Genomic DNA, 11914 nt, shown 5'->3' with positions numbered 1-11914 from the left:
AACAAATTGCTTACCGAAGCTGCAGAGAAAGTTCTGAAGGAAGAATAATAGCTATTGTAAAAACATTTTTAAGTTATGAATGTGACATTTGCTGAACTAAGTCTGTAATATTTAATGTGTATAGTTTTGAATTTAATACGTAAGTTGTTTTTTAATTCAGTTCTTTGCGATGCATGAAACTTTATGTACATACCGTTTTTGAGCCTTCAGCGAAAAAACACCTTCCCTTCTTTTCATGCTTCGTAAAGAAGAATGTTTATGCTTTGTGAGAATATCCATACTTCGTAAAGAACATCCAAGCTTCGTAAAAACATCATTGCTTCGTAAACAATAGATCTCTTCTTCCATATCAGAGCTGATGAAGATGTACTTCTCAGCTTATTTTGTGCCTTGGCACCTTTTTATTTTTGTAAAGCATTCTCCGAAGATTGTGTCACTGGTGTGATATGATGTATGATGTGATGCTATGCGAGATGATGCGATGATATGATGCAAAGAATGATGCTAATGCCGAAGACACACACCCACGCTGAAACACAATCTCTGCGTCCCCTTAGGAACGATCAAAAATCTCTTTGCCGTTTATTTTTTAGCTTCACCGCTTATTTTTCGGTGTAAGTTTTGCATCCCCTTAGGAACGTCTTTTGAACTTCTTCGCCTTCTATTTCGGCGGTATTCGCGTTGACTTTTTGTGCTTCGCCTTATATTTCGGTGGTATTTGGCTCTGCATTCCCTTTGGAACGACTTTTGAGCAGAAAACTTACACTACGCTCCCTTAAGAACGACTTTTTGTAGCTTTGGCAAACTTACGCTGCGCTCCTTAGGAATGACTTTTTGTAGCTTTGGTGAAACTTGTAATGCGATTTTTAGCTCTGCGTTCCCTTGGGAACGTCTTTTGAGCTTCAACAATTTTTGAGCTTCGTGAGTCCGTGGAGAAGATATATTTCACTCTGACAGGAACGAAGCTATTACAAGAAATTAAAACTAGGTTTACATTGATTGTTCCTTGTTAAAAACAAAATTACAATTAACGTAAAAATGTTTTAGAGGTAGGATATCTCTACTACTACTTATGTACATAGTGTAGGCGTCCACAGTCTTCTATGGCGCACGTTCTGCCCCCAGCCGCGCCATCGCTCGATGCCTGCAAGCATGCTCTTGCCCCTCCACCGCAATCACCGCGGTGGCTTTACCATGTCCCCGCAATCACGGCAGCGGCCAGATCCCACCTCGGCTACTCCCGCCCCGGCTCCTCGCCGCAATCACCGCAGCGGCCAGATCCGACCTCGCCCGGCCCGTGGCACGCGCCCGAGCTACCCGCGTCCCCCAAAATCCGCCCCAAATCCTCCATCGTCGACGGAGCGTGCAGCCTCAATCTTCACCACGCCCCCGCCTCCGCCTCGCGCCCACTGCGTACATCAAGCCGAGTAGCCGACACCGCACCCCCCGCGTGCGTCCCTGCCCCCGTGCAGTCCGGAGGTCCGTGCCCACCCACCCCTCGGAGATTTCTCCCTCCCCGAGGAGCTGGAGGCGACGGTGGCGTGGCTACGTCGGGAGAAGGAGGTTGTAGAGGACGCCACGCGTGGGCTGCAGCAAGAGCTCGACGCTGAGCGGGCCTCCGCGGAGACGGCAGACAGATCCTCCATCGCCGCGGTAACCTGCTCCCCCTCTGGCTCGATGGCGCTGCCATCAGCTCGATGCCGTCGCCCGCGGCTAGCGCTAGGGTTTAATTCCTGTCGTTTCCTTGTGAATTTGGGGGGGCGGTTTGGGGCCCTAGATGGCGAGGATTTGAGTGGATTCAAGAGGAATAGGTGGAGGTGGAGTCCTGATCTGGACCACGCCGTGGTATGTGCAATTTGGGATAGAACCAGGGTTGGGATACGCCGACGGGTGCGTCGGGTAGGTTGGGATCTTGGCGTAGCCGGCGCTGCCGCCGGAAGAGGCGGGCGCAGGATAGGTGTATCCGCCGCCGGGGGCGGGCGTGACGTAGGAGGCGCCTGAGCCGTACATGGCAGCGGAGGAGGCGGGCGCGACGTAGGCGGCGCCTGAGACGTACGTGGCGGCGGGAGAAGAAGGCTGGGCGGCGGCGGAGTTGCGCATGATCTCTGGGAGATCGGATTTGCAGGAGGGAGGAGAGGTTGGGGAAAGGTAGGAAGAAGAATAGGACGCGCCCACGCACGCTTCGCTGGTACAGAGAGTCCTTGGTTTCTTTTTCTTTTTTACCCACGACGAACCCGAGAGAAATGAGAATGGTTGCGAGGCGCCGCTTCGCTGGAAAGTTGGTAGGAACGGGCTCCCTATTTGATTCGTGGGGAGGAACTTGCTGGCAAAGCACCCCAGACCGTGTCGACGTCATGCTTAACCAGCATTGGCAAGAAAGGATATACTTTAGTTTTGATTATATAGGAACGGGCTCCCTATTTTGATTGATTAGTTTTGATATATTTTAGTCGTGATCTCCTGTGCAGCGCGGACAATGCATGCAACCAACACCGTGGGTGTGTGGGTGTTATAGCCATTGGATTATTGGATTGCTGCTATGTCGTGTTTTGGTGTCAAATTAAAACTGTCTTTCTTGCATAAAAACAGCTTGCCGGTTCTAACTCAACGGGGTGAACCACTATATATTCTCGTGTAAGGAGGGTGAATAAACTAATTCCCTGTTTGGATCCTCCTGTCCGCGAAGCCAGGCAACGAAGTCATTAATGTCAGCTCCACTGATCATCATCTAACTACATTAGTTTACAGGGGTTTGTGAAATTTTATAGGGGTGAGCTGACCCCAATAAGAACATGTAGCTCCACCCCTGCTCCTAGCTAACTGTTTGGCAGTGGCTAACAATTAGTCGACAAATACTTAGCTCACAAACAATTTACTGGGACATTTTCACTATGTGCTTGAGTATTTGTATAATACCTCATGTGCTGTAGGTTCTCAAAACGAATGGTGCTTCATGTGTGAATTTGAAAAACTCATTGTGGAGGGCAAACGGTGCAAGACTGCCTTGTCACCGACTGGAATACTCTCTCGTTTGAATGACATTGGCAGTAGCTTTGGTCCTGGTAAACAAGAAGATGCTCATGAATTTCTTAGGTAAGGCAGCATTATTTACTTTCTATGTTTTTGTTTTTCATCTAGAAATGCTCCAAGAAGCTGGAGCAGCTCATACTTATACAGAATGTATGCAGGAAAGTGTGGAAATTATTGAATATAGAGGTTTTCATGATATTTTAATTGTTGTTTTGAATGTATTAGGCTTTGCCATTAAGTGGCCGATTATTATGGATCTATGTGTGGATGGAAGAAAAAACAATTGTATATTATGCAAGTTGCAGTACCATTCATTACTTAGTTTGAACACATTGTCCCCAACAGTTATATGGCCATTCAAAATTCCAAACTATGCAAATGCTATATGAATCACTACTTAGAGAACTCGATAGAACAATGGATCCACAGTAATTATTTGTTGTTCTCCATCCAGTCACAAAAACATGTCATTTAGGATAATATTTGGCGTAAATCATTTAGTTTGAAGATATGCAACCTAATGTGTATTTATATTGGAAAATTTCCAAATCGTCATAAATTTGAAGAACATTAAGAAGATATTAGTGGTAAAAAATATGCATCGAAGACCATCTAATTCATATGTGACAAGTTTTTTGTGACCGGAGGTAGTAATTCTCAGTGTTGCAGGCTTGCAGCATAGCTCAAGCTCTTTGAGATGATGTTTTCTATTGTTGTTTCCTATGCAGAAAGGAAACGATTTAATTCCTAAATTGGGTAGCCAAATTTGGACGAAATATGTGTGGGTTTGATAAATAAACATCTAGAAATTCATTATTTAGCCATGAATCAACAATAATTCTGACTTGAATATTTCTTTTTTCCAGCTTTGACTGTTGGCTATCATTGATGTCTTATTTTACAGTTAGCTTTAAATTTACTAAGCCTTCGCTTACCATTTTACATATTGATGATATCTGCTCCTTTCTTGTGCTGCAGAAACTACTGGAATTGTGGATTATAGAAATTATGACGTTAAGAAATATGCAGTGGGTTTAGTGTACGGTTTACTCATTTCTTTTAATGTGAACTCAAAACCATTTTTTGCTGTTGAAGAGCAGAGGCAACTGTTGGACTGCAGCAGGTAAGAAACTAGATAGCTTTAATATGTTTGGTCTATTATCCCTAAGACATCACTAATTGTTTATTACTCGACCATTTATTTTTAAATTAGGCTTATAAAATCACCAGAGGATCAAGTTATAATTACTTTCCATCACTGTTTTGTGCAAATTTCTAATCAAAGAATTTGTTTCAAATCAATACCCATGTTTGCAGCAAGACTTTTAGATTCCCCTTTTTTTAGAATAGCTATGCATGTAGCTAGCTTTGTTTTGATTTGTTCTGAAAATTCTTATCCAATCCCTCACCGAATATTTTGGACCTAGACAAAATAAAAGTCGGACGGCCACTGTCAAGCATTCTCCAAATTCATTACTTATTGTGACGTGTGTGCTTGAGTTAACAACTAATACCATCCCCAACTCATCCTCATCCATATAGAATTGCTTGAAAGCATGTGAGTCTTCATCAAATCACATGCACCCACCATATGTATTAGTTTATGGGTGTTAACAAGCATGAGCCTAAAGACTGGATTCCATAGAATGGTCACATCTGGCCATTCAAATAAGTCCATAACTTCCTTTTGTGATGTTTGCTTTTGTTGGGGCTTCATGTTTCAATTGATGTATGTATCTAACTTCAGGCCAATTTATGCTGGGAATACACTTTGTACTGTGAAATATACCGGCGAGGATCCTTGCATGATGAGTATTAGATCAACTTCATTTTCCCCTACTGCTGATGCTATGTCTGAAACAAAGGTTGCACCTATCACCCAGGTTGATCTCTCTTTCCTCAATGAAGGTTTGTTTGGTTCCTTCACCATGTTATTCTGTTAAGAATCAACAGTGCTTCAGAACTACTCTTATTTGTTTTGTTGCTCTAATAATTGCTCAAAACTTTTACTAATTGAGGATCACTAGATTTATTTTCCTATTCACAACTTTCTATAACTTTTATAATGTTGAAACAGGTTGCAAGGAAAAAATTACCCCTCTTACTTGATTTATTATTTTGGCACCTGTGAATGGTACCTTTTTTCAAACCTTAGGGAAATCTACATGGGTGAATCTGACATCCCAAGACACAGAGTGGCCTGATCTTGCAAATGCACGTGTAGTAGTCACAGGAGGCAGAGGTTTAAGAAGTTCTGAAAATTTTAAGTTGTTGGAGCAGCTTGCGGAGAAACTTGGTGCAGCAGGTTTAACTTAACTGTTCTTTTTTTTCTTGGCAGCTTGAAATCTTACAGGATTCATTCCCTGCTGACTGTTTTTCTGTTTGATTACTTCTCTTCTCTATAGTGGGCGCGACTAGGGATGCTGTTGAAGCAGGTTATGTTCCAAATGACCTTCAGGTAAGCTTGTTAGTCTACCGTGAGTTTTGTATGATCTGGTTAATTGATAGTTGTAATGCCTTCTTATTACACCAAGCTCAATGTATGTCATCTTCTCCATTTCATTGATCTCTTTCTTTTCTTCTACTGAACAGCTATGAAGTTCATTGCTGGCTCATTTTATTCGTGCAATGTGTTTTTCGTCGGCAGGTTGGTCAGATGGGGAAAATTGTGGCGCCAGAGCTTTATATGGCTTTTGGAGTATCTGGAGCGATACAGCACTTGGCAGGAATGAGAGACTCGAAGGTTATTGTGGCTGTTAATAAAGATGTCGATGCCCCCATATTTCAGGTTGCTTCTCTCATTTAATAAATTATTATGTGTTGTCCGCCAGTATTAAGGCCAACCGGGCATTGGAATTGTCCAGGCTGCAGATTACGGACTGGTTGCTGATCTGTTTGGGGTTCTGGATGAGTTACTGAAGAAAATCCCATAGAAGAAATAAGTTGTCGTTATAGTTGTGTACTCTTTGCATTTTCATTTGCCGTAGGGCCCTAATAAGATGAAATCATCGAACAATGTCAATCACACAGTGTCTAATTTCGAAGCTGACGACATCAGTATGTTCACGATACTTGCACTTCATATATCAAACTGCAGTTTCATGAAAAAGCCATCGACTAACATGAACATCCCCTTGTGAAGCGAAAAATCTATGGACAACCAGCACAACGTCAAAAGGATAACCAGCATATCGACTAACATGAACACCCCCTTGCTAAACCTAAAGAATACATTTTGAGTGATTGTGAGTATAACGATCGCCGGAACACCTTATTTTTTGTGTGGTCCAAATGAACACGAATGTCGTAAATAACCAAACAAAAAAATTGTACAGGGTGTCAGTCAAATGATATATAATGTTACAAGTAAAATATATGAATCACGGAACTAAACTGCTGGTGTCGGGCTTCCAGCGAGCCAACCCCACATGCCACCCAAACTTTGCCTCTGCTTAGCATCCATTGCTGCTTGCTCCGAAGCGGCTCTCTGTCGCCGAAGCAGCTCGACCTCCTTTTCCAATGCATCCATACTCTGAAGCTTTTGTCGAAGTTCCGCAACATCAACCTGAGGAGGCAAGGCATTTTAGAAACGAAGTATGACGAGAGCAGCATAAAACAATGATGGCCAGACCATAAGATATATGTTGACCGATCCCATGGACAAGGGGCCAGGGGCTATGATTGGTTTGGAATTATGCACAACTCAGAACACCAGCGTGTACCTCAAGTTTGAAACATCTTGACTGCTCAGAAGCAAGTTGGCCACGGACAGCTTGAAGTTCCTATACAAGGTAAATGGAAAAGGCATATATCAGACATCAGTTGGGCAATAATATTTGAACAGTGCACAACAGATTGTGTTCAATATGCCAGCATGTCACCGAAAAAAAATATCGCACATGGCATTAACATCATTTAGTAATGATTCAATGAATAACCCATACCCATACAGGGGGCAGTCAACACAGTGAATGCTTTGGTCTAAACATTAGCAGAATGTAGTTTAAAAGTAGCGTCAAATCTCAGTATACTTCTAAAGATACATAACGGGTGTAGTATTTTAAAGAGAAGGTTAATTAGAAGCTTAAATGAATGTGCATGATAAAAGAAAATAAAAAACAAGTAAAACACAAGGTAAGAGAAAGATGGTTTGCCTTTGGCTCAGGCGACCTCAATAGCGGCTCCCTCTCACCAAACCGCCCACCGTGCCTTTATTTGGTTCTTCACTCAAATAGAATTAACAATGAGGTTGCCTTTGTTCACCATGTTGTTGCGTTGTAAACTTAGTAAGCTAATGTCTCGAATTGTAGTGGACAACCATACTATTGCATAGCAGGCAAAAGCGCATGCTCATGATGTAGCGGTGAATCCACTCCAATTGTCAATACTGGTAGCATGAGAGATGGTCTGGTGTCTGATGTAGAAACAAACCAAGCGAGTATGTCTGATGTAGAAACAAACCAATCATTAATATAATATTGGTGTTACGGTGATATTTTATCACACGGATTTTACATATCATAGCGACGTTTGTTGTTCCCTATTTATGTCTTGTACCAATTTTTAACTCCAGTGGCAACGCACGGGCACATACCTAGTCTCTCAATAGATGTGTTTTGATTCTGGCACAGTACTGTTGACTGTGCGAGCTTCGGATTCCTCCCTGAGTTCCCGTTGCTGTTGAGAGTGCTGACGCCCTTCTGGCTGCTGGCTTCGGGAATAGGTTGATTGTAGTGGTGGCGGAGGCGGGAGTTGTGGCCAAGAGGCCTGTGAATGGCTAGCCGAAGCGACAGAAGCTGTAGGATGATTGTTCACATACTCTGGTACGTAAGGAGACTGACACGAAGCAGTGTGTAAGACTTGCTTCGGCTGGTTCTGCCGGGCTTCGGCTTCTGCTATTTCCTTTTGTTTCTGAATGGTGACATGGCACATTCTTGTAGTATAGCCCTTGTCCTCACCACAGAATAAACAATAAATCTTTCTAGGCTGATCCCCAAACCTTCCTCTGAAGCCCCTGGCGCCTCTGCCCCTTGGAGCTGGTGGCCTAAAGGAGCTTTGCTGCTGCCCCGAAGATTGTGAGGTATATTATGACCTCTGAGACTGACTTCCTTTGTCATCACTTTGAGTGGAGTTGTGGATTGACCTGACGTGCCTCGGATGGACTCTTCCTCTGAAGCCCCTGGTCATTTTCAGAGAAACTGTAAGCTTCCTCCCTTCTTTGGCGGAAGTCGTTGTCAGCTCGGATGTACTCATCCATCTTCTGAAGCAGCTTCTCTAGAGTTTGCGGGGCTTCCTTGCAAAGTACTAAGCCGTAGGTCCTAGCCGAAGGCCCTTAATCATGGCCTCAATGACAATCTCATTGGGCACTGTAGGCGCTTGTGCCCTTAGTCGCAAGAACCTTCGTACATAGGCCTGAAGGTATTCTTCATGGTCTTGTGTACATTAGAACAGAGCCTGAGCTGTGACCGACTTCGTTTGAAAGCCTTGGAAGCTGGTAACCAACATGTCCTTAAGCTTCTACCACGACGTGATGGTCCCTAGCCGAAGAGAAGAATACCATGTTTGGGCTACATTCTGGACTGCCATGACGAAGGACTTCGCCATGACTGCAGTGTTGCCCCCATACGAAGATATAGTTGCTTTGTAACTCATCAGAAACTGCTTTGGATCTGAGTGTCCATCATACATGGGGAGCTGAGGTGGCTTGTATGATGGGGGCTATGGGGTAGCCTGCAGTTCTGCTGCCAAGGGAGAAGCATCATCAAAAGTAAAGGCATCATGATTAAAATCATCATACCATGCATTCTCGTTGAATAGGCCTTCTTGACGAAGCTCCCTGTGTTGGGGCCTTCGATCTTGTTTATCTTGGACAAGATGACGCACTTCTTCAGTGGCTTCATCAATCTTCCTTTGAAGATCAGCCAATCACGCCATCTTTTCCTTCTTTCTTTGTACTTGTTGATGGATTATCTCCATATCTCTGATCACTTGGTCCAACTCCTCTTCTTGGAGTGTTGGACTGGTAGCTTTCCTCTTCTCGCTTCGAGCCTCTCGAAGAGAAAGAGTTTCTTGGTTTGGGTCCAGTGGCTGTAGTGCAGCGGTCCCTGGTGCTGAAGCTTTCTTCGGCGGCATGACGAAGGTCAGTGCTTGCCGAAGGTGGTCAAAAAGAGTTCACCGGAGGTGGGCGCCAATGTTGGGGACTTGTTCTCAAATGCTATAAGTTAAGAACAAGGCAACACAGAAATATTAAACGTTATTGCCCTTCGTCCTTCGAAGCATTATTTCCCTAAGGATATAATGATCTTCAGACGAAGGTCATGAAGGACATACCTTCATTATCGCAGCATATGTTAATAAAAGAAAAAACATATGAAATATAAGAGAATACATGAACAATTATATAACATTATCAACTCATTCCCACTTTATTATCATGAATAAATAAAAATGATACGGAATTACAAAAGTACCTTCGGCTTGACAGAAGGTAAAAGTACAAGAGTGACGCACGAGCAAATACAGGTCAGCGTGAACAGTATGGGGGTACTGTTCACCTATTTTATAGGCACAGGACATAGCCTGTGAGAAATTACAGTCATGCCCTTTACATTTACTATTGGCTTATGGAAAAATCTATGAGGACTGGATAGCCTTTTCCCCTTTAAGTCGGTTCCTTTTCCCGCGATTGAGCCGAAACTCCTTTGCGCATAGCTTCGAAGCAACGGCAACCTTCGTCACGATCATGCCCTTCTCATCGTATATGTCTTTAATCCTGAATCCGAAGGTACCTGTCTATAAACCATGCTTGGAAGACATTGTTACATTACATTTTTGAGGACCTTCGGAGGACGAAGGCCCCCAACAACGTTTAAATCAATATTTAAATTCTTAAGCTTAGAGATAGAGTCATTACAAGCAGACAACTCAACAGTCAATAGTTCATTTTTCTTAATTTCTAGAGAAGAGATTTTTGAACATTAATGAATTTATCATGTTCCTCGTAAAGAATATCTTCTTGCTTTTCTATAAGCCTACCTTTTTCATTAAGAGCATCAATCAATTCATTTATTTTATCTACCTTAGATCTATCTAAACCTTTAAATAGATCACTATAATCTGCTTCATCGTCAGAAGATTCCTCATCGCTAGAAGAAGTGTACTTAGGTGTATCTCCTATATGTACCTTTTTCTCCTTAGCCATAAGGCACGTGTGGCGTTCTTTGGGGAAGAGGAAGGATTTGTTGAAGGCCAAGGTAGCTAGTCCTTCATCATCGGAGTCAGATGAAGAACAGTCAGAGTCCCATTCTTTTCCAATGTGCGCCTCGCCCTTTGCCTTCCTGTAGTTCTTCTTCCTTTCCTTCTTCCCTTTCTTTTCTTATGCCTGGTCATTGTCATTATCGGGACATTGTGCTATGAAATGACCAGACTTACCGCACTTGAAGCAGGAGCGCTTTCCTCTTGATTTGTTCTTGTTGGGATACTCCTTGCGCCCCTTCAAGGCAATCTTGAAGCGCTTGATTATAAGAGCCATTTCGTCCTCGTTGAGCCCGGTAGCCTCCACTTGTGCTACCTTGCTAGGTAGCGCCTCCTTGCTGTTGGTTGCTTTGAGAGCGACAAGCTGCGGCTCGTTGAGAGGAAGAGGTTCGTTTAAAGCATCATCCACATACCTTGCTTCCTTCACCATCATGCGCCCGCTCATGAATTTTCCGAGAATTTCCTCGTGCGTCATCTTGGTGTACCTGCGGTTCTCACGAATAAGATTTACAAGATGAGGATCAATAACGGTAAATGACCTTAGCATGAGTTGGATGACGTCATGATCTGTTCATCTTGTACTCACATAGCTTCGAATCTTGTTGACCAGGGTCTTGATCCTGTTGTACGTTTGAGTTGGCTCCTCTCCCCTTATCATGGTGAACCTCCCTAGTTCACCTTCCACCAGTTCCATATTGGTAATCATGGTGGCATCATTACCCTCGTGAGAGATTTTGAGGGTATCCCATATTTGCTTGGCATTGAGTCAGTGGGCTTGGCGTCTATTGGCTCGTTGACATAGAGGGTCTCTTTCTCCTTGTCGTTGATCACCATCCCCTTACCCATAGGATCCATCTCTTTGGGTGATTAGTCCCTTAATGAAGAGTACGGCTCCGATACTAATTGAGAGCACTTAGAGGGGGGTGAATAGGTGATCCTGTAAAAATCAACACTAAATGGCACAAACTTGGTTTATGAAATGTTAGTGGAATCAAAACCAAGGTGCTATGTCTAGAGAGAGATGACTTCTTCACTGAATTGCTCTTCACAAGGTGAGTATTAAACTTAGAGCAATTATCAAGTGAGTAGAAGCAGGGAGAATCGCACACGAATAACAATAGATGACACAACGATTTTATCCTGTGGTTTGGCCAAGTAGAACACTTGCCTACTTCCACGTTGTAGCATCCCAATGGACGAGGGTTGCACTCAACCCCTTTCAAGCGATCCAATGATCCACTTGAATACCGCAGTTTTCTTCCTTATAGCAGATGTTCCCTTTGTGAGGAATCTCCACAAGTTGGAGCCTCTCACCCTTACAATATTGAACATAATGAAAACCACAAGAGTAAGGGAGGGAAAGAAACACACGCAAGAGCTAGAGTCGCAGATACGACATGCACACAAGTTAAGAACGAGCACACAAACACAGCGCAGCGAGTTTACAACTCAACAAGTGCTAAAATCTCAATCACAATGATCTAGATGCGTGCTTGCGAAGTCTAGGCATCTTAGGATGTTCAATGGAAGCTTGGTGTACTGCTTCATGCTCCTAGGGGTCCCTTTTATAGCCCCAAGGCAGCTAGGAGCCGTTGGATCTCCATTTGGTAGGCAATTCTTGCCTTCTGTC

General features: G+C 43.5%; 1 protein-coding gene across 1 annotated transcript; it reads left to right on the top strand.

Annotated features, from left to right (window-relative positions):
* Nucleotides 1-3035: 3035 nt before the first annotated feature.
* Nucleotides 3036-5972, top strand: LOC103628645 (electron transfer flavoprotein subunit alpha, mitochondrial). The gene is given in 9 exon segments (XM_020538153.1): nt 3036-3062; nt 3139-3180; nt 3256-3334; nt 4009-4153; nt 4778-4938; nt 5186-5335; nt 5436-5488; nt 5678-5818; nt 5895-5972. Coding segments are annotated over 9 exon segments (876 nt in total).
* The last annotated feature ends 5942 nt before the right edge of the window (nt 5973-11914 follow it).

The sequence above is a fragment of the Zea mays genome, chromosome 5 (genome assembly GCF_902167145.1).
Source record: "Zea mays cultivar B73 chromosome 5, Zm-B73-REFERENCE-NAM-5.0, whole genome shotgun sequence".
Classification (NCBI taxonomy): Eukaryota; Viridiplantae; Streptophyta; class Magnoliopsida; order Poales; family Poaceae; genus Zea; species Zea mays.
The sequence above is the reverse complement of the archived record's forward strand: the minus strand, read 5'-3'. Positions and strand labels throughout refer to the sequence as shown.